The following is a 26,515-nucleotide window of genomic DNA, read 5'->3' as shown; positions in this document are numbered from 1 at the left end:
ACACACACCAAGGTCCATTTCGGTATATAGCTGACAGTCAGTATATTTTATCGATAAGTCCGCGGTCACACTACAAACACCGGCAGGTCCCTCCAAACTCCAATTAAGGCTTTAAAATGTTTTAAAACTAATCTTAATAGTTCGTATAATGTGCTCCTCCCCCTGCTCTAGTGATCGATTTGATAAAGTACGTGAGCGAAAGATGCAAGGGCTCACGGCCACCTGAAAATTCGATGCCAAAAAGTTGTAAATGTGTCGTTGCTGTTGTTGTTATTGTCATTTTGTGCCTTTTTGGACATCAAAGCGAAAATATACAAAAATTGTGTGATCATAGTAAGCAATGGGTCAGTCGGCTAGTAAAATAGGTGAGTCCAAGCAACCCAAATCATGAAATTAAAGACTTTGGGGACATTCCAATAAGGTTTGTGACCTTCCCATTCAATACCCACCACCACCTCACACACACAGGCAGACACATGGCAGGTGAACAGCTGTTTCGCCCTTGGGGATGACACTCTGCCGGTGTGTGGCTGTGACGATAGTTTTGTCACGAGTACGGGTATGATATTTTCTCAAGCCGGGCCTTACTTTATGGTTCGAAAGTCAAAATCGTTGACATAAATTAAATAGACATATAAATAAATTTATAGGCACATTTATAAAAAAAGGGCTTTATTTTTAAGCTCCCCTAAGAATTTTACTTCAACCACACAATGTTTAAAAAGGGCTCCTTAAGTTATAAGTAGTTTTTAAATGCATTTTGGGGGATGTCTTAAAGTACGACCATTTATAAATTAAGCTACTTATAGAGGACCAAGTGAAGTAAGGATTACGAAGGCTTTCTTTTAGCTAAATATAGTGTTCAACTTTGAACTTACTCCCCAATTTATCAGAATATACACTTGGAACATAAAACCCTTAAGCAGCTTAGATACCCCCAAAAAGTCACAGATTTGAAGTGGGAAAAATAAAAAAAAGCAATAGAATTGAAGGGACTCTCTCACCGGGCTATAGAAGGGATTCTTAAACTAGGGGTGCATTATTACAGGTGCATTGAATGGATCGGATAGGATACCTGCTCTTCTTACCACATCATCATCACGACTCCATAGACTATTTCTTCCATCAAAAATCAGTTTCAATTATTCCGAAGATATTCTCTATGCAGCTGTAGACAATAAATTATAGGAGTTTATGGCCCAAGGAAAGGACGAAGAAGGATCAGAACAATGAAGCTGGCAACGCCAATAGGCAGGCGCTCGGGGCTCAGGTAGGATGATAACTGGAACTCGAACTCTCCTTTTGACCATGAACAAAAAGACACATGCTGTGGGCGAGGTCCTCTCTCTATGACTTGCCAAATGTCCTGTTTCTATCTGCAAAAGATGAGGGAGTTTTTCCAGTTTTCCAGGCGGGAAAAAACTGCTTTGGAAAAACTGCGTAAGCTGAAACCCCCGATGAAAAGAGGCAAACATTTGGCCAACACACAACACACATAGTACAATCCAATATTTTTCTCCTAACGGAACGCCGTTTCCCTTCGATCCCGCGATCCTGCTATCCTCGATCGCATATGTTGATTTTTGGCGGGTATTTCTCTCTCGATGATATTTGATTAGCGTATGCGCATAAGGACGCTGCAAATGTAGGATGGCGGTTCCGGATACGGATATGATGGGAAGTAGAAGTAGAGGCAAGCAGCCTTCTCTGCTGCTGTCAAATGCATCCCTCAAATGAATTCCCTTTTTGTTAGATCTTCGATCCAGACAGAGACCGAGATGCATGCAGAGCAGAGCCAACTGCTGCCGTCTCGGCAGGTATCCCAAAAATTGGAGGAGAAGAAGCGATCTTATGGAGTGCTGTAACGACTAAAGGATACTGTGTCTATTTTAGTTTATAGATTGGTACAGATCTTTGTTCGATCTCTGTGGAAATTGGTGTTTATATCTATTATCTTTGATTTTCTTTACTAAAGAAACCTTAAGGTGATTAATATAATTCGTTTTTTATATGTAAAACTAAGGTTCTATGTGTTCCTATGCATAGATATCACATGGATTTAAGGATTCGGCTTCCATTACATACAATATCCCCCGATTTTTCAGTGAGTACCTGGTAGTAGAGGAAAACGAACACATATTGCATATGGTCCGTCTCCTCCATTCTCTTCTCGTTTCTCAAGTGCTTGCGCAATTCGGTTCTCTTCAATTCCCCTTTGTGTCCTGTCCCTGTCCTGTTGGGATTAGTTCGAGTTTTATTTATACTCCACACACACAAGCAAGCTGCTCCTTGGGCTCTGTTCTGCTTCTCTGGGTTCGGGATCCGTCCTTTTCCTTTCTTCGTTTCTCGCTGGCGTTTGCATATGTCGTTTTCTAATTAAACATTTGCTGCATTTGCTACAGTTTATACATAATTTTGGTGTATGTGTTGGATATTGATCAGTTATCGGTGGATCGAAGAAATTCTCAGCTGTCCAACGGATCTGCCTGACATCTGCCCCAGCAGTGTCTCATACTCTTTTTTCATACTTTTCGGCATTTTAATTTTAACAATTACCGATCTTCTTCCTCATAGGCCTCATCATATCCCTTAAACTTATCTCTACTTATATCTAGAAACACTTGAAACTCTTTCCTCTATTATTGGATTCTATATTTGAATTCCGATTTTTTTTTCGCAATGTTAAGATTCCATTCTCCATTTAATTTAGATGGCATTGCGATGATTGGAAAACGTTTCATTATTTCTATACATTTCCCTTTTTATCTACTGCCCAGACGTGGGGTTTATCAGAGACACTTTTGCGCTGTCGTCGTGCCCCAAGGTGAAGGCGTACCCCAAACATTTGCTTACAGTATGATCATAAAGGGTGATGGAGGGAGGGCTATGATAAGAGCGCCCCTTTACCATGGATATGATATGATGTGATATGTGTGTAGGCAAATTCAATCAAAATATCATTTGTGTAACTCTGTTTTTTTCCTGTTTATCTTTAAGGTTTTATTAGAAGAGAAACCACCAAGTAAATGGAGAGGGTGTGTTGTGTTATCTTATAAATGTGACGGAATGGAAATATCTAGGAAACACATACATATCTAACGATAAAAAAGATTTACTGTTCAGTCTGGAGCCGTGGGTGAAACTTTGGTTGAGAATTGATCCAATGATCCCACGTTTTCTCTACATTTTTGTTGTAGAACTTTAGTATCTTTTAATCCTGCCCTTTTTCAGAGATCAATCATAGGTAACATATTCGTATTTCTTGTAATAGTTCCCACAAGTTTAGACCGTTGGCGTGCAAAATTATCCTTTGGCATTTTCATTAAACGCTTGCTTAAGACACAATTATCCACAGGCAGGAATGCAATAGGGACAGGGTTTTCTATTTAGCAGAAAGGACACCAACGGAGAGTAGATAGAGGGAGGTTAAGGAACTGTCTGCAAAGGTAAATCGGTTCTGTGGCTGTGACATCTACCAAGACAATGGCCCAAAAAGTAGACAATTGTCAGGCCAAAAGCAAAAAGATACATGCGGGTTTTAAGCGAAGACAGGGACATATGGATGTACAATGTAGAACGAGAAGATACGAAGATATTTTTGATGTTGGCAGATGTTCGTGGGAGACCAACGACTGCAAAGTTCTGCAGAATGCTTCTTGGGGAGGCCTCCGGCTCGGCCTCCCTTGTGCCAAAAATCTAAATTTAAACATAAACAATTTTTAAGCGAAAGGCAAATAAACAGCAGAGACAGAAATCGAGCAGGAGATACTCGTTTTGTATCTTGTGTAGAGTGTAGTATCTCCCCCCCATCAGGAAGAACCATCTGCCTTTAAGAGGGGGTCTGTGTGCCTGCCTGCTGCTGACAAAATATGAATAAATAAACAGCAGAAAGACGCGGTGCCGAGTATCTATAAATGGAGTTCGAACAGGAGTCGGGGGCAGAAAGGAGTAGCAGCATTATCTATCGACTCGCTGGCTGGCAACTGGCGCACGTCTGTCCTTCACGGAGGCACGTGGCTCTGTCTTTAATTTTCTTGTTTCTCCCATATTTCCGAAAATCCTTTCTGTATCTAGGAATTTTTACACCTGGAAATCGGCAAACAAACAGAGCAAAGAGCGATCGAAACAGGACAACGACAACGAATGAGAATGCTAAATGCAAACCCTTTTTCAGGTCCCTTTTGCTGTGCTCGAAAACTGCAACCACAGATGGACACCTTTTCTGCTATGCTCTTTGACAATTTTTGGGGTTGATCCATGCGCTGGTTGCCGCTGGTTCCTGTTTCGCCAATATATTGGTCCTTTTTTGCACACAAAAGGCACACAGGGGATATCAGGGGACAGCAGGAACAGCAGCAGCAGCAGCAGCAGCTGTATTTCCAGGACGCACGCCTGCTGCCAGGATGCTGAATATGCATTTCCACTTTAATATCAAAATTTAAATGCTTTCTTGTTCCCCTTCCTCCTTGTGCTTCTTCCTCTTCTGGTGGTTCCGATCTTGATCCCTTCCGATCTTGAAAATTGCATCTGCTGTCAAGTCTGCTTCTATCCTGCTGCTGCTGCTGCTGCTGCTGCTGCTTTTGCTGTCCAAGGCTCCTTGGATAGAGAGCATTGCTGCTGATGATGATGGTCAAAGAGCACTCTCTGAGCAATTATCATCCTTCAGAGCAGCGTGGCATCCATCTATAAAGGATAATCAAGAGTGCAGACAGCAGGCAGCAGTTGCAGCACAAGCTGCTAACCGCAGAGCCACAGAAAGCCCAAAGAAATGCCATTACAATGCGAATGGCATCGCATGTTTATCTCCCGATAATAACTGTACGAAATTTTATTGAATTTGAAGCTAAGAATTTCAAAATAATTTAAGTTCAAGGTCTTGGATTCGAGGCTTCTTGATAAGTCTTGTGGTGTCTTTAATGGAGATCATTTCAGGATGCTATAAGACTATCATAGAAGGGGAACTTTCTTTCTTGAATTGTTGATTAATTAATCTAAACTCCGATCCTTCCATCTAAACATTTTATAACATTTTAGGCGATATTCTCCCTCCCCCTCCTCGCCTTAAGTATCGCTAAATTATTTCCCCAAGTGAGAAATTCCCTAACAAAGTTCACGATCAAAAGCATTAAGGGGGCAATTTACGTAGCTTCCCCTTAGATACACACGATGTACATACATATATGTACAAACATATGTACATAGGTATATGGCCACCGTCAAATGGAATGATGGACCTTATAACCTTTCCCGAAAACAGAAGAGAGAGAATTGCTTTGAACCTTGGCTTGAACTGCTGCGAAACACAGAGAGACAGACAGACAGACAGAAGGCAAAACAACAGTTAGTAGGGATCACAGGGGTAGAGCAGAGAGCAGAGCATTCTGGCCAAAAGCAATATGCAGGCGGCAGGCGTCTTGGCCTAGAAGCAAGAATGGGCATAAAAGGAATCGCTGATCAAGGTGTGCTGAAAGGCAAAGGAAGGAGCAAAGGAGATGGCGAGAGAAGAAAAGGAGAGCCAAGCCAAGCCGCTGTGCCACAAAGGGGAATAATAAGGGAGGCTCAGCGACGATAAACGCGAATGGCAGGCATAGAGAGCGGGCAGAAACCATAGTAAATAAGAAACAGCTGCAAGAGAGCACCCAAATTTACTCTGTGTTTGCGTAGCCTCTTGGAAAGGTATATTGCAAAAGAGGGTGAGGTTCGACAAAGCAGCCTCTATGCGAACTGCATGAGTATTATATGCTATTAATCCAATAAAATATTTCAAAAACTCTGTTAAACTGCAGAGATGAATGCTTTAGATTTTATTTAATAATTTGTTGACTTGATTCAATAATTTCATTCAAAACACAAGAGGAAATGCACCCGGCAGAGCGCACATACCTCACCTTCTGTACATTATGCCCTCGCCTGTGCCTTGCGGGGTGCCTATCCGTCTCGCGTCTCTCAGCTGTGACGTTTTCCAGCGAGGCAGCAGCTTTAGCGTGTGCAGCAAAGAAAACCAAAGACCAAAGAACAGTTAAAATTTGAACGTCGAAGCAATCGGTTCGCTTCCTCTGTGTCGTTTCTCGTTCGGGTTCGTGTTGCTGCTTGTTCGTGTGTCCGTTGTTTCGTGTACTTTGTCGTTTGTTGCGCGTCCAACGAAAGCCCAAACAAAAATCAAAAATGTTTTATTAGAATCGAAGAGAACAATTTCCATTCAATTTAATGCCAAATAAAGTTTGCAAGCAGCTTTAGAGCAGTTTTCTGTTAGGTTTTTGCGTTTTCCAAACGCCACATTCTGATAGTTTTTGCGAGAAAGAAAACCAAAACGCTATAATACCTAAGATGGGTCTTTCGGATATACCAGCCAACTATATGACCCAGGGCAGCCATCCCCACCTGAACCATCCGCACCTGAGCAGCCACCATCATCATCAGCACCACAATCAACAGAATCATCAGCATAATGGAACGCCCGCCCAGCAGGCAGCCCATGTCCTGGCCATGGAATCGAATGAGCTGCTGATGAGCACCAAAGACAAGTTGTCCAGCAAAAAGAAGATGCACTTGCTCAAAAAGATCAAGAAGCGCTTCGGACTCGGTTAGTAATTAAACATTTATTCTAAAGCTACAATTTTTCCCTGGGAAAAAGTAATTATAGCGTGCGAAAAACCAGAGACGAAAGGCATACCCATACAGAATTCATTAACGAATGAGATTTTGTTTCCCACATAATATTAGCCGGATCTCTGAACAGAACTGAAACGTTTGTTAATTAATGCGGCAAAGATAAATAAGTAAATCAAAGCAATCGCGCAGTGCTTTCTGCATACATTAGCATTTTTCTCCACAGTTTCTTCAAAGTCAAACAAACAAACAACCGGAGAATTCTGTTTGCCCCAAAACAAAAGCAAATGGTTTCCTCTCAAGTGGTTTAAAATCAAGCCAAAAAGCACGCAAAGATTGTACTAAAAATATAGTTATTGTTTTATGAATGGCTCAAGAGAGCATTAGCACTTGAATAACCTTAGTTTGTGGTTTTCTTTTTCAAGGTTTCTTCTAAAGAAATTAACCTTAAGAACAGCCGAAAGTTTTTTTAGACGGAAATGTCAGTTTATTCAAAAGAAATGCACTTTTTTCAGAACCTCATTTCAAAAATTTAACCGCAAATTGCATGAGGAATCAGAAGCGAAAAGAATCTGAAGGAAAAGTAGAATCCGAAAAAGAGCAATCTTCCCAAGAGAAGGAACGAAAGGCAAAGGAACAAAGTACGATTATTGTTTATCATAACGATTATCTTCATGTGGGAACAATTCGGGGAACATTTATGTTGTTGTTTTGATTGCAAGCAGCAGCTGAAAGGAGAAAAAACCCCAACAGCCACACACGCTCTCTCTCTCTCTCTATTGCATTCCCGATCCTCTCTGAGTACTCTCGATTCTCTGGTCTTAAAAGCTAAACCAGAAAAACCAAAGCCAAAGCCCCCAATGACGCATAGGTAAAGACCTCTTCTTGTGGTTCGAGCCGAAGCCGGAGCCGGAGCCAGAGCCCGAGCCCCCATATTCCCCATTCAGCATTTGTTGTTGTAATCTTTTTCTGTTGGTAACTGAAGGGGGGGAAATCGTTGTACGCGAAGCGCCGTTGCCGCCGTCGGCACAAAGTAAAGAGCAAAGAAAAAGAGGTAGAAGGCGAGAGGCACACACAAAACAAAAGAAGGAAGAAATAGGAAAGCCGAGCTTCGGATGCCCTAATCTGCTTCTCTGCTTAACAAATTTCTCGTTGAACCAAGTACATGCATACATATGTACAATCCCCTGTTAAAGGGTATCCAACAAACGATCTATGAAGAAGAAGCCTGAGTTGTGGGGGGGAAGCGGCAGGAAGAGGTGTGGTGTGTTACCTGGCCAAAGCTTTGAAGTCGAAGCTTCAGCGTCGCTGGATGGTATGGGATCTGATGGGATGGGTATGGAATGGTTTATGTCTTCCATTCCATTTTGAACGTGCGTTGCGTATCGGTAATCAATGAAATTACTTTGTTGTTGTTGGTGTCTGGAATCAGCTGGTTTTTACTTTTTTTCTCTCTTGTTTGTTACCTGCATTTTTACCTGTATTTTCTTTCTATTACATTTTCGTTATTTGTTGGCCCGCTTGGCTTTGGCTTTTGCTTTGGCTAAAAAGTTTATCTTTGCTTTGGCTTTTACTTAGGATTGAACGTAGCGTCGTAGCTGCTGCTTCTCACGGTTTACTTTTTCAGCGTCTCGCCTCTTACGAGAGAGTGCTGGCTTTGCTAACTGCTCTGCTTGGTTTGTTCGTTTTGCTTGTTTTACCATAACGAAGCGACCTTCGATTGTTATTTTGAGAGTGCAAACATATGACAGACTGACACACACACCCCCAAGACATGTGGGAAGAGGGAGCCATTATACATCTGTTGCGAATTCTGTTCTCCCACACTTCTTCCTTGCTCTCGCCGTTCTGTCTCTCTTGGGTAATTGTTGTCCCCTTCTTGTGGTAAAATTCTTCTCTTCTTCAGTTTCGCTGTTATTCTGCCTATGAGCTCATTTCATGCGATGTGTCATTGTCCATCTCTTGGGCATTTCGCACACTGCACTCACACATCTGTGTGTACTCCCCCCTCTACCCCACCGTCACTCATAATTGTGACATTAGCTGCTGATAAGGGGTTGCCTGTGGTTGTGCCAATTCTATTTACTCACTCCACTTCTGTTCTCTGATAACGGTCAGTGCAAATAATAGTTGCTATTGTTGGAACAGATAAAGTGTGGCTAGATTTCTATGGGGAGTCTCCCTAAAACTACAAAAAAAATCGATATATATTTACAGTTTCAAAGAAAGAAGATCCAGATTTAAGAATGATTCATTTGGCTTATCTTTTAACTTATATAGTATGTACAAAGTGTGATTGAAAATTGATTAAGGAAGAGCTATAAATAATGGTAAATTACAACTATAAGTGCTTTAAATTAGGGGATTTTTTTGGATTCAGGGAATTTGATTTCAAAGTTTCAGAGTGCTTAATTAAAGAATGATTAAACATATTTCGAATTTAGGGATAATCTTCCTTCGATTTCTACATCTCTTCCACATACAATGTGCATTTTTATCTTTTCTCTCGACCCAAATTGTTTCTAACTTTTATCAGTTAATGAACTAAAAAAAAGTTGGCAGCCCATGCCTCATGCCCCACAGAGTACATTCTACATATATTTCTAGTACAGAAATTGTTAACACTGTTGTATCTGTATCTCTCGCAGGAGATAACGCACTCCATAGATAAATTAGATACCAAATATTAAAACATGGTATGGCTGCCCCCCGAGGGAAGCATAGGGTGTTGCAACAGGCGGCGCAACAAGACAAAAGGCCAGCCAAAAACTCACTCAGGTAGTAGCAACAACAGGTAAAGCGAAGCATGAGGCAGCTGCAATTAACTCACGCAACTGGAGACACGCAGAAGAGGGGGAGTGAGGAAAAATACCGATCGTGTCGTATCGTAGTATATCCAAGAAAAAAAGGCATCTCTTTGGGTCAATTATCTACGGGCCACTGGGAGGGCGTGCGACGGGAGGCAGAGGCAGAGGCGGGCGATCGGGCTACGATATGCATAAATCACTGCCATCGGAACACCACCTACGGGTCTTTAATCTATCGTATTTCCAACGTACAACCAAAAGCAGCAGCTGTCCATCGAGAAACTTGGTCAAATCGGGTTTTTTGTGGCTATTTTTCGGCTATTCATTAAAGAAAACTTTAATGTCGTTCCAGGGAAGAACTAGAACTAGATTTCAGATTTTTGCAGCTGTTCCAAATGGCTTAAATATGTTAAGTATTTTAAAATGTTAATAAACACAAGTTGGGGCGATGTTCAACAGATAATTGTGAAGAAACAAATGCTTGAAAACAGAAGTAGCACCTGAAGGAGGCTCTTGTATCCATTGTAATATGTAATAATCACATTATAATGATTTGGAAGCCTCTCGTCGTAAACATTCCCCTTACACACAGTCAACATTATTACTCCTTGGCTGATGCTCCCCTTCAACGCTTGAGTGATTTAATTACAGAAAAAATACAACACAACTGCCAAGAGAAGAGTCGAAGGCGCAGTCGGTGTGCAGTCAAGTGCGGAAAGAAGTGGAAATGCAAGAGACGTATCATCAGTGGAGGCCGTACTCTATATGATATATTATATACGATCTCTGGGAGAGGGAGGGGGTTATACCCTTTGAAGTAGTATGTAGTTATTGCAACGCTTCGATAAACGCAACGCAACAAAACAAAAGCGGAAGAGTCGTCCAAGCTTATCTAAGAGCAAGAGGCTAGCATACACATACATATGTACATATGTATGTACATGGAGGAGTATTATATATCATTCCTTTCCCTTTATTCATATAAAAAGACATAGTTTATACTGAAAACTGTACGAAAATGTGGTTAAAAGTAGGAAAATTTCACTGAAAATATAAATTGAAAGGAACTCCAGTGTTCGTTCGATTTACAGGGAAATGTTGAATTTTATCAGGGAATTATTTATATAGGGATCTCCCGAAAGGAACTTTAATTTTTCTAAGATTTATAGTGGAATTTTCTTCCAATTCACTTGTATTTCCCATTCCTTAGCAGGTTCCCCACATCATATCTCTTCGAAAACTCTTGGAGCGTCCTATTTTGGTTGATATTATGATGTGTTGAAGTATCTTATGCTTCCTTCTACGAGTATGCCTGGTGTATATATATTTAGATCGTGTTTTTATAGTCGCTATACGCTTCGGTTCTTCTTGGTTGGAGTAGCTGTGGGGCCTGTGAGGCCGTGGGGCATGCTTCAGCGCACAAATGGAGGCGCAACAGCCTGAGCATATCATATATAGAGAGAGGTGCTCCCATTCCTGGTGTTGTTTGTTGTCTTGTAAAAATAAAACAACATGGAAATTTGATTGGAGCTCTCTGTCACCCACCCCCGCAGCTCGCTCTATGCTCTCTTCCTTTCCTATTCTATCCCTCACGCTATCTATAGCACTTTTTTACAGCGTTTTTACCCATAGCCAGGCCACGCTAGCCATGCTCTCTTTCCCTTTAGCTAATTATATTTAGAAGGGGGAACCGCTCATCGTTTGAAAAAGTCTGTGAAAAAGGCGGAAAATGTATGGTGTTTCACGCGGAAAACACTAGAGGGACATAAGGTGTCATTGAACCCCCCAAAATAGAGGGAAATTGTGGAAAAGGGGCTTCTCTTTAGGGGCTTCTGTGTAGAAAGGTGCAAACCCCATGAACTCACTTTTTTCTCGCATTGATTTCTCTCTCTGTGTGTCTGCTGTCTGTCCCATCTTCAATCTGCGGTATCAGATTTCGCTTAATCGCCTCAAAAGTGCATTGTACTTAGAGGAAGAGCTTCAAGCCCCAAGCCCCAAGCCTCGACTGCGAAGAAGGGGCATAGCTGTCCAGACACACGACCATCCATACTCGTACTCGTCGTTTGACCTCTGGTTTCCATCGCATTGTCACCACATTTCTGCTGTTGCTGCTGTGTTTCTGTTGTGCAATTATTTTTATTATATTTTTGCAGCCTATTTCCCATTTTCTTTAGTGGAAAAAAAGCTACTAGAATTACAGACAGCGACAGAGAGAGAGAGAGAGAGAGAGCAGCGACATGAAACCGGGCCTGTTGTTGGGGGGAAAACACTCTCCTCAGAGACAGAAGTTTCTCTCATGCGATACGATGCGATGCGATGAGTGCGGTTTCCGCTGCACTGACCACCGATTGAGGCATGAGCGGAAGTGGTTTGTTTTTTGCATTCAAGAGGAAAGATTGGCAAATAAACGACTAGGGGGAGTAATCTATAAAAACGAGAGAGTACTTTTTAAGATATGGGTTTGATATTTGGTATCCAAATATCAACATTTACCACATTTCTTTCATATTTTCCACACAAATACTGTAAACTTTCATCTCCGCTTTTATTTTTGTGAGTTATTAATTAACATTCATTAGCTTGGGCTGCAGCTTCAGCTTCATTTTTGCAGTTAATTTAAGCAAAGAATTTAGCATTATTTTTATTGCTGTGAGAATTGTTTTACACAGACGACAAATCAAGCAACGCTTCAGCTTCAGCTGGGGGGCCCAGCTTCAGCTGCTGCCCACAACATTCATCGTCTGTAGTCTGTCTCTTCTGTTTTCTAATCCAAACGACTAACAAATGACAACCCACACATAATGAATGTTAGGCGTGTGTTGGGCACCAACTAATTTCAAACTAAAATCTTGAATGCACCTTTAACGGGGAGGAGTGTGTATCCGATTCGATATGAGACTATTTATTGTGTGACATGTGGGCTGTGTTTTTTATCCATTGATCCATTGACAAGCCCCGCAGTGTAGTCGCAGTCCAAACGTAGGCCAAAAGCTTGCCTCAGTATTCATTCACCCACTCAATCGATCCACTGCTCCGACTCTCCAATGGATTATACGAGTATTCGTAGTATTTGTCGTGTAATTTATGCCAAATGGTTGACCAATTGATACAATTTGTAAATGATCCGAAAGAAAGAAAACAGAGAAAACCACCGCTCTGTAGAGGTTTCCCCCCACTGCCTGTTTATGGGGCATTTCCGGTGCAATTAAACGGCGTTCGGCCTTCGCCCCGTCAAACGTTGTGTTAATTGTCCGCACACGTTGTCCCCACCCTTGCCTCATGACTCATGCACGTGGGCATATCATTACGAAGGAGAAGCACACGGCGGCACGTGACCTATGAACTCTAAAGCAGTGCGAGTGGGCAGGCAGCGAGAGAGATGGTAATGCTTGGGATGGTCCATCACTTGTTGCTTGGAATTTGGAATCTCTCTGCCTGTTAATCACTCTCTTAATTACTCTTTATCTTCTACTGATTCGTGCTTATAATGCTGATACTTTGATGGCTAAATTCTACAAAGATCTCTCGCTAAAGTAGGACACTCTACAGGCTCCTGCTTTCACCCGCTTTGAACACATTGTTTTCTCCATTAAAAAATAAACGAACACATTGTTTTTGCGTTTGTGTGTGAAGACCATTCAAAAAACATTGGTATTGGTACGAATCACTAAACGATGGCCATAGAGATTGCTCTAGTAATTACATACATACTTGAGTGATTTGTTAACACAAATCGTTAAATTCCAACAGCAATAAGCTACCAGCCATCGCTTAAGCTCTCCCATTCCCATCCATCCATCGCATAAATCTCCTGAAGCAGCTCCTCTTCAAGCGGAGAGCCAACTCCATTCACAGAGACATTATCATGATCGTGTGTCTGTCCATTTAATGATCTATCTCCCCACAGTTAATGTAACTCAATTTTCAACGAATTTTCATTGCATTTTCCTTGGATTGAGTGCCAATTGAAATCTAATGAGTCGTTCAATGCGCTGATTCCCTTGTGATCTTCATCTTTGGCTTGTTAAAATGATTTCATCTAACGATTCAAATGATTGGTTGCCTCACTCACTCTCTGGAGTTGTGTTTCTGTTTTTCTGTGAATCTTTTTTTTTTTTTTTTATGACACCTGCATGATTTTCACATGATTTTTCCACCCGCTCTCTGCTCGTTGCTGCGAGCGGCACAGCAGCAGCTTCTCTTAGAGAAGATCTCTCTCTCTCTTCTCTCTGTCTCTAGCTCTTCGTCTCTGGTTGCAATTATTTTGCGGCTTGTTACAGGTTTTCTTCGATATATCTCTTCTCTTCTATATATACAAATTTGGAGTCGTGGGAATTGTTTCTGTGTTTTCACAGCGTGGGAAATTTTTTCGTTTGGCTTTGGGCCTCGGACTTGGGACGGAACGGGACGATCTGCCTGCCAAACGGTAAATCAGGTTTTTCCTTTTTCCCCAAAACGACGAAAATTTGCCTTCTGCCTTCGTGCCACTGTGCCTCTCCGTTGCACTTCCAACCGATCCGATCGCTGGGCTTCGCCAAACGCTTGAACTTTTCTCATCTGCAGAAGTTTTGGAGCTTAAATTATGCTGCAAATTTGTGTGTGGAGATCTACATTAAAGGTAGAGGAGATCATCAGAAGAAGTGGGAGATCTGCACAGACGGGAGAGGATCGGAAGAGGAGATCTATGGAAGATTAATATCTTTACAAGAACGAAATCATCAAAATTAGGTGATCTTCAGAGGAGAGACAGATCGTCAAGAGAGGGAGGAGGAGATCTATATTCCCCGATCAAATGCGATTAAACTTTAGATCAAATTAGTTTCATTTAATCATGAGGAAAAGCCTCATTTATTTGGAGGGAAAACCCTCATACATTGTGTGGATCGTTAAAGCCTAGAGACAATTCCAACGCAACTTCTGTTAATTAATTGTGACTCGTTGAGGAGATGTAGGAATGGTGATGGTGTTGGGGTTGTGAAGGGGTAGGGGGGGTGCATTCAATGGCTAATTGAAAGTATCGACGCGTCGTAAAACCGTTGTGTGGATTGTAAATTCAGGGGAAAAACAAGGAAAAACAGAGACGCCGTCTTTCATTCATGGCATAGCTTCTGTGTTTTGTTTGTAAGATTCCATTGACTGGACAAACTGTCTGTCTGTCTGTCTGTCTGTCAGTCGAGTGTCTGTGTCTGGGGCACGAAGCTCGCGGCAGCAAAAAGTAGGCGTCGCCACATCCTGCAACAACAGAGCCAGCAGCCGCTAATAGCTCCAATACACGTCTGCACCATGGAATATACGTGATTTCCTACTTCCTGAAAAGCAGCGTCGCCGTCGCCACCGCCGCCGCCGTTCCGTCGGTCAGTTCATAAATATTGATGGGGCCCAGGCATTCGATGGTTGCACATTCTAGCAAAGACGCAGAGGAAGAGAGACTCCAGTTTTTGAGAGCAGGCTTCTGGATCGGGTATCTAAAGAGTGGACACTTTTCCGTATCCCTCTTGTTCCGAAGTGGAGCTCTGCAACTATCGATCGCTCTGAACGGATCTGGTTCCCCCCTATGCCCGCTCTGGCCACAACCGGAAGCACAGAGAACCTTAGAGATTGCTGCTGCTCCCTTTCCACTCTCTGTGTGATTTTTGTGATTTCCTTCTTCTGCCGAGGAAAGGGCGAGGGAGAGGCACTGAGACTTCCTGTTTCTTCCTGTGCGGAAGTGGAGAAGCACTTAAACGCTGCCAAGAAGGGGACACAGATTTCTACTGCTGCTGCTGCTGCTGCTGTTGCAAGTCATTGCTCCTGGGCCTCCTGCAGCAGGATTCTTTGGGACTCGGGGGATTAAATTTCAACCCTCAAGGCGAGAGAGCGAGAGAGCAGGACAATCTTTTGCATTCGATGTATCTGTGTACCTTAGTGTTCCGTAGCTGGTTTATTTTTGACGAAATTTGAACAGCTGCAGTGTCTGTGGAGAGCAACCCCTAGAACAGTGATCGAAGCTGAGGGAAAAGGCGACCAACCCTCCATTCGGTGGACAAAAAAGGGAACTCTGGAACACTCTGCCTGCTGCGCTGCCATCGAGGGTAGTTTTACCTGTTTCCCCCGATGTACAGCTGCTTCTGACCTTAACCCCCCGCCTCCTACTGTAGCTCCTTGCCCCCGCCTCCTGATTCTCCGTTTTCTTCGTGTGGCAGCTGCCACATGCCGCCGCTTAAAGCAAACACATTGATCCTGGCTCTGGAACTCCTGCTGCTGCTGCTGCTGCCACGCGCCGCATATCAACATTCAACATGGTAATCATCTTCATCTTTCATGCCTCTCGTCTGCGTCTGCGTCTGCGTCTTCGTCTTTCGTCTACATCTGCCTCCTTTTGTTGCACGTCCGTCCCTGCTGTTGTGCAGGTCCTTCGTCTTTTTATTTTCTCTTATTTTTTGCTCTGTGTGTTTGTGTTTTTTTCTCTGCGCAACTGTTGGCGGCATGCCACGCAGTCGCTTTCGTCTGATGTCTGCCTGTCCGCTGTCCCCTGTCCTCCTTTTTTTTACGTAATTATTTATATTGCCATATGGATTGGTTATAGCTTCCCCCTCGGCCACAGATCCAGCCCCAGCTTTCTGCTTTGAGTCAGTGGATTGCTTATAGATCCTTCTGCAAGTGTTTTGCATCCTTCAGAAGTCGTCGCCGTCGTCTGCTGGTGGTAATTGTTGTCGCCAGCCGCCAGCAGCAGCAGCAGCAGCAGCAGCTGGTGCAAGCTTGCAAGGTGCTGTGTCTCGTCATTAATTAATGCCAATTGCTGTAGGATCAGAATTAAGAAATTGTTGCGCTTTTTATATGGATTCCCCGGCTCTACAGGTTGTCATTGAAAAGCACCGAAAAACCTTGAATTCTTTGAGACATTTAAGTCAAAATTTTAAACCTAAATTCAGCTGTGGTGGAAGTTGTCTAAATTATTAAATTATTCCCAAATTTCTTAAGCTACAATTGCCCTTCTGAAAGCATTTCCGAACAGTCACGTTCGTGCTTAGAATTTCAAAGGAAAAAGAAACATTTCACACTTTTTGAAGGAGGTTTTCCAAGAAGCACTTTCAAAATCCATGACCATGGTCTATAATCCAGCTGTTGTGTCTGTGTTGAAGTCGCTTCCGCCTGTTGATCCAGTGGAGGATCCCCTTTTGATGCAACAAATCTATCGGTGCTCCATTCATGTCACCCACCAAAATGGGGATCAATAATCTGCATCAGAGTCACGTGCCACATCCGTTAATATCAGGGATAACAGAGCCTAGGCTTCAGGGGTTTATTGACTCCTCAAAGAGTAATCCAGACTCTGTTTCAGGCTGCTGGGTAATCCGATATCTAGCACATGGTATTTGCTGCTATCTGTGGCATCTATTCTTATGAGCTACCTGCAGCATGGAAGCATGTGAAAAATTCTACGTCAAAGAAAAGGCGTAATTCAATACGTGGGACATGGCAGGGCTCTTGTCTCATACGAGAAAAGATTCAAAAGAGACACAGAATGGGGCAGAAAATGTAACTGAGGGATAAATGTAGCTGTGGGAGAAGTACCTAAGGGATAAACTGTAGCTGTAGAAGATGGAATCAATGGATAAATGTAGCAGTAGAGGAGTAAAGGTGATGCTGTTTCATCCATAGATACCATAAAAAGTGACTTTAGACAGCTGAAAATTGGGCAAACGATTGCAGAACTCTAGACTCATAGATTTTCCTACCTAAAACATAAAATATCAAGACTTATCCTTAAGAATTCCTGCCCCTAAAACCTTTTCTAACTCTGAAATATTTCTTCCTTATTTTCTTACAGTTCGCCGTTCGCCCTCATCCTGCCCTGGACCCAATAACCTGCCGCCCCTGCAGTTCCACAGCGTGCATGGAGATAATATCAGGATCTCACGCGATGGTACACTCGCACGGCGCTACGAGAGCTTCTGTCGGGCCATCACCTTCTCCGCGCGCCCCGTGCGCATCAATGAGAGGATCTGTGTGAAGTTTGCGGAGATATCGAACAACTGGAATGGGGGAATACGCTTTGGTTTCACCAGCAATGATCCTGTGTCGCTGGAGGGCACTTTGCCCAAGTATGCCTGTCCGGATCTGACGAATCGTCCTGGCTTCTGGGCCAAGGCCCTGCACGAACAGTACTGCGAGAAGGATAATATTTTGTATTATTATGTGAATAACGCTGGGGACGTCATCTATGGCATAAATAATGAGGAGAAGGGCGTGATCCTGTCCGGCATTGATACGCGGAGTCTGCTGTGGACTGTGATTGATATTTATGGCAATTGCACGGGAATCGAATTCCTGGACTCACGGATCTACATGTACCAGCAGCAGCAGCAGCAGCACCAACAGATAACCCAGTCCCTGCCGCTGCAGCCAGTGATGCAGCAGCAGGTGCAACAAATGCAGCAGCAACAGCAGCAGCAGATGACACCACAATCCGCCCTAAATCCCCATCATCCGCACCAGCAATCGCGCCGTTCCCTGCCCGGCAATGGTGGCGTGATCGAGCACGATCTGGAGCGGCATGTAATGCCGTCGCTGCAGTCATTGCATTTGACTGGAAATGCCACAACCAGTGTGGAGCAGGCGGCCATCGCGCATGACCTGGCGAATGGCCTGCCACCGCTACGATACAATGCCAATGGACGGCTCATACCCGTGCCCTTTCACATCACAAAGGGCAGGAATGTGCGTCTCTCCCATGATCGCTTCATTGCCTCCCGCACAGAGTCGGACTTTTGTCAGGGATATGTGTTCACGGCACGCCCCATACGCATTGGGGAGAAGCTGATTGTGCAGGTCCTCAAAACCGAACAGATGTATGTGGGTGCCCTGGCGCTGGGCCTTACCTCGTGCAATCCTGCCGTCCTGCAACCAAATGATCTGCCAAATGATTCCGATTTCCTGCTAGATCGTCCCGAGTATTGGGTGGTGTCCAAAGATATAGCCGCAGCCCCACAGCGTGGCGATGAGATTGCCTTCTTTGTGGCCCCCAATGGCGAGGTGTCGATCAGCAAGAACAATGGCCCAGCCGTTGTGGTGATGCATGTGGATCAATCCCTGCAGCTGTGGGCCTTCCTCGATGTCTATGGCTCGACGCAATCGCTGAGGATGTTCCGCCAACAGTTGCCGAACATGGTGGCATATCCCTCACAGCCGCAGGTGAATGCCAGCGCCTGCAGCGCCTCCACCGCTTCTACCTCCCGGATGCTGCCCATGACTGAGTCCATGAGCAGCTTGAATGCGGGACAGCTGCTGGGTGCAGCCACCAAGATGCTGCAGCATAACTCACAGTTGAGTGTGGCACAGAGCACGAGCACGCTGGCCTCCACCGCTGGAGGAGCAGCGAATGGCAGTCGCATGATCAGCATGCCCTCCAATGGCGACATCCTGCAGATCCAACCGAATGGCGGTGGCACTGTGCTGGTCGTAAACCTTCCACCAGCCAGCAGCTCCCATGATTTGAATGGCCAGCAGATGAATGCACGACCAACGACAACAACAGTCACATCCAGTGGGATATTGGCAGGAGCCTGCAGCAGTGGCACGCTCATTAGCACCGCCAGCAGTCAATACATTGAGGTGAGTACCAAACAGAGAGAAAAGATCTCATCGAGAAGTATACTAAACTTCCTTTTTTCTCATTTTATTTCCTTGTAGCCCGTTGCTAATAGCACAAATAATGCTGCCAACAAATGGAAGGATAGTCTGAGCGACCAACATAGCACGGACTCGAGTGCCGAGTGCACCATTTGCTATGAGAATCCCATTGACTCGGTGCTCTACATGTGCGGACACATGTGCATGTGCTACGACTGTGCCATCGAGCAGTGGCGCGGAGTGGGCGGCGGCCAGTGTCCGCTCTGTCGAGCAGTGATACGTGATGTCATTAGGACCTATACGACGTAGGAGCCGCCACTAAAGGATTCCGCGTTGGAGCAACCCCTCAGCGAAGCGGGAATCGTTTCAGTTTCCTAAACAGAAAAGAAAACTTTTTAACTCGCAATCAAATCTACAAAAAGAAAAAAACTACTATAAAAACTACACACAAAAATTTTTGCATTTCGTAGGAAAAAAGAGCGCAAAACGAGAGCAATTATATAGAGGAAGAAAATTAGCGGAGGGAAGAGCAATTATATAAGGATATAAAGGAGCACAGTATGGAATGGATTGCAAGACTCTAGTATTAACAAATAATTGATATTTTTGCAGAAACTAAAGATTATAGAAAGAACTAACTAAAGAGATGGCAAGAGTAATGTCTGCATGCTTCTTATATGCTTATTATATATATTTAATTTTTTGTGATTTTATGAGTATAAGAGTACGCGCCCAAGAGCCGGAGCCCCCCTGAGAATATTATTGTATTGTTCAATCGAGATTTTTACGTTTATTTCAATTTTTTGTAAACCCCCAGAGAATCGCAAATCGTTGTTTGAGCGATATATAGTACATGATATGATAGATTTATGCGTGTTGTATGCTACACACAAAAACCAAAGTATTGTATGGATGGATTGAACGAGATTGATCAGGACCGATCCGTTTTTGTATTAAATTTTTTTATTGTATTGTGCAAGATAATTGAAGGACAAAAGTTGTTGAAATTTTACTTAGTTTTTCTTTACATGAAATTTTATATTCAGAAAAAAAAACAAACAAAATTATATTTTTTCAATCATTTTGGTGCTAAAAAATGTTTTGAATTTGCGAACAAACTAAATTGTGAAAATTGTTAAAGGATTTTGAATGAAAAGTTATGTTTAAGCTTGCAGCAACTACAACAAAATTGATTGAATTTATGGTAATTAAACCCAATGACTACTTTCCGGACAAAAGGAAACGGAGAAAAATCTATAAATAATATATTCTGCCAGCACAAAAAGGAATGATTGATCAGAGAAAAATACTTACATATATGCACGAAAACCAAAATAAAACAGAAAGACAGAAAGTAAACTGCAAATGCAAGATGCGTGTTAAATCTAGTTTATAGTTTAGTTTTAAGTGAGATTTTAAGTTAATTTCTAGTCAACGAATTATGCTGAAGTTTAATCTAAAAAAAATAGGACTTCAACCAAAACAAAACTAAAAAAGAAGACAAGAAAACTATGAAGATAAATCGTATATTGAGCACACACGCTAAGCAATTTTAATGGAAATGCCGCATTTTAATGAATTAAGATTTAAGTAGTGCACATATTTTAATGACAAAACGATTATATATTTTAAACGAACAAAAGACTTGTATGTTGTACAGCAACAGCTTGTAAGGAAATATGTATTGAACACTGGATGCCCATCTAAAAGAACAGAATCATGCAGTTAGAGAATTGCCAATAATTACTTAAAAATACCAAGCAGCCACATGCAGAAGACACAGAGCAAAACAAACTTTACCTAAGATTGTATTAAAGTAAAAGATCATCTAAGAAGCAAAAGAAACAAAGAAAATAATTGAATGCGAACTGAAGCGCAAGCTTACTATTTTTGTTATAAGTATGCAAACGGAGAGTGTTGAGGATGGATTGGCTTAGATATGGCGAGAGACATGCAATGGAGACATTTGTTATTGCCACTATTTATAATTAATTTTTAATTTTTTTAATAACAACTAGTTCGTACTATTACGGATAGAAATGCCTAGTTATGAGTAAACATTTAAATGTATTTATGAAATTATATTTGATATATGTATGTAAGACAACGCAATGCTGTAATACCATTAAATACTGACAACAATATCAGAAAGTTATGCGGTTTTTTATATTGGGTGGAAAATGGGTAAGAGATAAAGAAGATGTTGCTACTTTTGAGGCACATGTTCAGACTTTCAATACAAATGATTAGTTTGAATGACGAAAAAACGACTCTTTTGATGTAGGCTCTCGTCAGAAGTTGAATTACATGGATGTGTAGTTGCCATGTAAAAATTTCACTGAGTGGTATTTTATGTTTAAATCTTATTTTATAAAAAAACGAATAAAACAGAGTTCTTTAAATAAGCTATCTTGAAGAAAATGGTTTAACCCATCGTACAAAATTATATGCTTTGTTCCGAGAGCCCTCGCTAGCTATTATTATTAAACCGAATATCAAAATCGAGGAATATGATTTGTGATCATGGACAAAAAATACCAAATAACCCATCCCCACTGGGTATTTCGGTATATCTATCAGAGTTCGACGGTGTTTTTAATCGGAGTGGTCACACTGACACGCAGTAAACAGAGAAAAAACAGGAAAAAAAACTTGATTTAAACGCTAAAAACGCGCATTAAACCATTAAATAAAGGTGCTTAAATGTGTTTAAAATTACCCCTCTTATATAAAATGTGAGTTGAGCTGTGAATGATGGATGGAAAAGTGCTTTCGCGTACATTTGGCTAGTAAACACATACACACAACGTAGACAAAATACTAACCCCACCCCCGCCATTTGGCTCTACCAACCATTTTCCAGAGCATAAGCGACCCAAATACAATTAAAGCAGAAGCAGCAGAAAAAGAAGCGCCGAGCGAGCAGAAGAAACGTTTGCCTAATTACGTATTCCAATCATGGACGAGGCGAACATACAGGACAAGGAGCGCTTCGCCAGTCGCGAGAACCACTGCGAGATCGAGAGACGGAGACGCAATAAAATGACGGCCTACATAACAGAGCTCTCGGACATGGTGCCCACATGCAGTGCCCTGGCCAGAAAACCCGATAAATTGACCATACTCCGCATGGCCGTGGCGCACATGAAGGCACTGCGGGGCACTGGCAACACCAGCAGCGATGGCACCTACAAACCCTCCTTTCTCACCGACCAGGAACTGAAGCATCTCATCCTGGAGGCGGCCGACGGGTTCCTCTTTGTGGTATCGTGTGATTCGGGTCGCGTGATCTACGTTTCCGACTCGGTGACGCCCGTGCTGAATTACACCCAGAGCGACTGGTACGGCACCAGTCTGTACGAGCACATTCATCCCGACGATCGCGAGAAGATCCGCGAGCAGTTGTCCACCCAGGAATCGCAGAATGCAGGACGCATCCTGGATCTCAAATCGGGCACAGTGAAAAAGGAGGGACATCAGTCTTCGATGCGGTTGAGCATGGGCGCCCGTCGCGGTTTCATTTGCCGCATGCGCGTGGGCAATGTCAACTCGGACTCTATGGTCTCGGGACATCTGAATCGACTGAAGCAGCGCAACTCGCTAGGACCGTCGCGCGATGGCACCAACTTTGCTGTGGTCCATTGCACGGGCTATATCAAGAATTGGCCGCCCACGGATATGTTCCCCAATATGCACATGGAGCGGGATGTGGACGACATGACGTCCCACTGCTGCCTGGTGGCCATCGGTAGGCTGCAGGTCACCTCCACGGCAGCGAACGACATGAGCGGCTCCAACAATCAGAGTGAATTCATCACACGCCATGCCATGGACGGGAAATTCACGTTTGTCGACCAGCGTGTGCTCAACATTTTGGGCTACACCCCGACGGAGCTGCTCGGCAAGATCTGCTACGACTTCTTTCACCCCGAAGATCAGAGTCACATGAAGGAGAGCTTCGACCAGGTGCTCAAGCAGAAGGGACAGATGTTCTCCCTGCTCTACAGGGCACGGGCCAAGAATTCCGAATACGTTTGGCTGCGCACCCAGGCGTATGCCTTCCTCAATCCCTACACCGATGAGGTGGAGTACATTGTGTGCACGAATAGCTCCGGGAAGACCATGCACGGTGCACCCATTGACGCCGCTGCGGCCCATACACCTGAGCAGCAGCAACAACAGCAACAGCAGCAGCAGCAGGAGCATGTCTATGTGCAGGCACCTGGCGTGGATTACACGCGCAGGGAGCTCACTCCCGCGGGCAGTGCCACCAATGATGGCATGTACCAGACCCACATGCTCACCATGCAGGCGCCCACGCCACAGCAGCAGCAACAGCAGCGTCCGGGGTCGGCTCAAAACACGCCAGTCGGCTATGCCTACGACACAACGCACTCGCCGTACAGCGCAGGTGGCGGTGGACCCTCGCCACTGGCCAAGATCCCCAAGTCGGGCACATCTCCTACGCCCGTGGCGCCCAATGCGTGGGGCGCACTGCGGCCACAGCAACAGCAGCAGCAGCAACAACAACAGCCCGTCACCGAAGGCTATGCGTATCAGCAGACCAGTCCGGCACGGTCGCCGAGTGGGCCGACGTACACGCAGCTGAGCGCTGGCAATGGCAATCGGCAGCAGCAACCGCAGCCGCAGGGACCATATCAGGCAGCACAGCCGCCGCCGCCACCGAATGCGCCGGGCATGTGGGACTGGCAGAATGCAGGCGGACATCCGCATCCTCCCCATCCGACGGCACATCCGCATCATCCGCATGCACATCCCGGAGGACCAGCCGGTGCTGGCCAGCCGCAAGGGCAGGAGTTCTCCGATATGCTACAGATGCTCGATCACAGTGCACCCACAACATTCGAGGATTTGAACATAAATATGTTTAGCACGCCGTTCGAGTAATCCCCCAAACACAGTCCAATCAAATCCAATTCAATCACAGAACACTGTCTGCCCCCGTCTCTCTTGACCATTTCTCAAGTGCAATCTATTGGAAAATTGTTGAAATAATTCAGCCAAAACGCAGACACACACATGGTAATCTCTCGTAAATAGCAATTTAAGTACATAACAATGTGGCACGTACGCAACAATTCCGATATTCGTAAGAATTCGTATCTTTATTTTTGTCGGCCCCCCGCTACTTTTAATCCGCTAATTCGCAACAGCTAAAGGTATTTATGTACAATTAAAGTGTGTACAGACGCAACAGCGATAATGTGTATTCAGAGCCTATGAATTCTAAGCGATTTCTGTAACAAATGGAATTGTTTTAAGAGCCTTCGGCTTGGGAGTTGAGTTCTCTCTTATTTTCTTTTCTCATTAAGTGCTCCAAACATTATGCAAATTTTCAAGTTCATAAGCAACTAATACATTTATAAATACATATACAAATCGTAGTCTAATATACACAAATTGTTAATTTTAAGCAAATACCCACAAATGTCCCCCGCCTGAAAAGTATTGGCTCCCCCTGCTCCATACCTGCCCTCGAGCACCAACATTGACACCAATCCAAAATTCTCCCATTAATTACGCTCGCTTTCTGCGAATGCAAAAGCAAAAGTATATCACACACACACACACACATATGCATTGATTCATTTATAAACAAACTCGCTTGATGTGCAGGTTTTCTTTCGGTTTTTAAATGCATTTTATTGCAGCGACAACAAAAACGTCAGAACTTTCAAGCTCAATACAGTGGCGCTCAAAAATTAAAGTGCACCTAGTACATACACTGGCGGCACAAACTACATTGTCAGCTACAAGGCGAATATTCACACAACAATCCCCATTTAATTATGACAAATTAGTTAATTAAGCATTCAAGAAGCAAATTTTAAATAAATCTTTTAGTCGCTAAGTCATCATCTCCTTTTTGTAATTAAGCCACAAAATCAACGATTATGCTTAGAGTTTTTGGGTATTGAGAACAAATATTTCGGTTTTTAATAAAGAATAAACTTAATGTACTACTAAAAATAAAAAACACCATGAAGGAATACAAGTTTATCTCTTAGCAGACTTTACTTCGCTTTCGCTGCTGCCAAAGCTACGTTTCTGGGCTTCCTTTTTGAAATCTCTGAAACGCGGTCGCTTGGAAGGACTGCCAACAGGCGAGGCATCTGGCGAAGTTTTGCGCTTCATTGCACCAACTTGGTCCTCCTCATCACTGGGTTCGCTCTGCTCGGCCTTGATTTCTTCCTCCCTCTTTTTGCGAACATTTAGCCAGGCCATCATGGTCTTGTTCATGGGTGGCTTGGCGGGCTTTGCGGCCAGCTCGATGGGTTTGTTGCATTCCTCACTCTTGTTGCGAGAGTTGTTCACCAGCTTTGTGACCCGATGCCATTCAAGGGACTTGGCTGGCCGCAAAGTAGCCAAGGCCTCCGAGTCGCTCACACGCTTAAAGTCCAGCCAGTCCTAGAGATACCACCAAATTAAATGCAAACACAAGAAATTATATCCGTGACTCACGTTCATTTGCTGTTCGGTTTCTAGTATGGCTGGCATTCGGTAGTGCATCCAGTCCATGATTTTACTAGATTGGAAGGTAATAATACTGTAGCTGTACATCTTGTCGCCACACTCATCCTCCCATACATCAAAGAGTCCAGCCATTCGCAGGAGCTTCACATTCGATGGCGTCCAAGTGGTCTTGTCGTAGATCTTCACATCGTTCTCTTGGGGAACAAAGATGAGGTAGGCTTCCCGCTCAGATGGTTTCTTGGCAGGACCGGCCGTCTGCCATTCGTAGAAACCCTCGCACAGCACCACACACCGTTGGCCCCGCTTAAAGGGTCCGCGATAGAGTTTCGAGTCCATCAGATGCTCCAGCCGACAGTTGTTGGTGGTGAGGCCGTGCTTGCGGTAGTCGCCCTTGTGCCAGAATGGGATCATGCCCCACATCATGGGCATCACAGTACGAGCGCATTTCTGATCCTCTTGGTCCGAGAAGTGGGCAGCAGACACTACAACAGGCGTTATGTCCGTGGGGGCTATGTTGTAGGATGCCTCGTAGCGTCGACCCAAATTGAATTCCGCGCGCCATTCTGGCGTTTCCTTTTCAACGCTGCTGTTTTGATATTTGCAGGCACACAGTACCTGGTCTGGATCAAGGGTTCTTTCGAGGGCATTAGCAAATATTATCCAATTGGTTTAGTTTGGAAACTTACAAACATGTTCTTCCGCACATCTGGATTATTGTTATTTATTCGACACCGATTAATATCAAGAATATCGAGTACAGCGATCTGGCAGCCCAACCCGCGATGAGCTCGTCAACAAAACACCAAAAATAACACAGCCAAATGGAGCACCTCTAAAGAAAGTACAGCGGCACTATCAGATGAAGGGATATATTATGTTAAATGAGTATGAAAATGTAATTCACATTCAAAGAATTGTAGATTAGGGTATTCAAGGTGAGATGTGTAACTGTTTCTTGGCCTGGCCATCTACCTCCCAAAGAGCTGCCACAT

General features: G+C 43.7%; 3 protein-coding genes across 6 annotated transcripts; 2 read left to right on the top strand and 1 right to left on the bottom strand.

Annotated features, from left to right (window-relative positions):
* Positions 1–63: 63 nt before the first annotated feature.
* On the top strand, positions 64–21,179 carry LOC117897001 (protein neuralized). 2 transcript variants are annotated; one of them, XM_034805562.1, is made up of 3 exons: positions 64–365; positions 17,227–19,010; positions 19,089–21,179. In XM_034805562.1, the coding sequence occupies exons 1-3, from the start codon at positions 341–343 to the stop codon at positions 19,335–19,337; spliced, it is 2,058 nt and encodes a 685-aa protein (XP_034661453.1). In that variant the 5' UTR covers positions 64–340; the 3' UTR covers positions 19,338–21,179. The 2 variants fall into 2 exon arrangements, with proteins under 2 accessions (XP_034661453.1, XP_034661451.1); XM_034805560.1 differs by lacking the exon at positions 64–365 and adding an exon at positions 6,020–6,583.
* Positions 21,180–21,605: 426 nt separating this feature from the next.
* Positions 21,606–24,592, top strand: LOC117898904 (aryl hydrocarbon receptor nuclear translocator homolog). 3 transcript variants are annotated; one of them, XM_034808588.1, is made up of 3 exons: positions 21,606–21,763; positions 21,892–22,957; positions 22,988–24,592. In XM_034808588.1, exons 2-3 carry the CDS (start codon positions 21,987–21,989, stop codon positions 23,934–23,936), a joined length of 1,920 nt encoding a protein of 639 aa, XP_034664479.1. In that variant the 5' UTR covers positions 21,606–21,763; positions 21,892–21,986; the 3' UTR covers positions 23,937–24,592. The 3 variants fall into 3 exon arrangements, with proteins under 3 accessions (XP_034664479.1, XP_034664480.1, XP_034664478.1); XM_034808589.1 differs by having other exon boundaries at positions 21,892–23,059; positions 23,090–24,592; XM_034808587.1 differs by having other exon boundaries at positions 21,892–24,592.
* Positions 24,593–24,953: 361 nt separating this feature from the next.
* LOC117898910 (abasic site processing protein HMCES) lies at positions 24,954–26,467 on the bottom strand. The gene is made up of 3 exons (XM_034808598.1): positions 26,210–26,467; positions 25,512–26,157; positions 24,954–25,457 (listed from the first exon to the last, which is right to left on the bottom strand). Exons 1-3 carry the CDS (start codon positions 26,227–26,229, stop codon positions 25,047–25,049), a joined length of 1,077 nt encoding a protein of 358 aa, XP_034664489.1. The 5' UTR covers positions 26,230–26,467; the 3' UTR covers positions 24,954–25,046.
* Positions 26,468–26,515: the final 48 nt, after the last annotated feature.

This window comes from Drosophila subobscura, chromosome O, assembly GCF_008121235.1.
Source record: "Drosophila subobscura isolate 14011-0131.10 chromosome O, UCBerk_Dsub_1.0, whole genome shotgun sequence".
Lineage (NCBI taxonomy): Eukaryota > Metazoa > Arthropoda > Insecta > Diptera > Drosophilidae > Drosophila > Drosophila subobscura.
The sequence above is the reverse complement of the archived record's forward strand: the minus strand, read 5'-3'. Positions and strand labels throughout refer to the sequence as shown.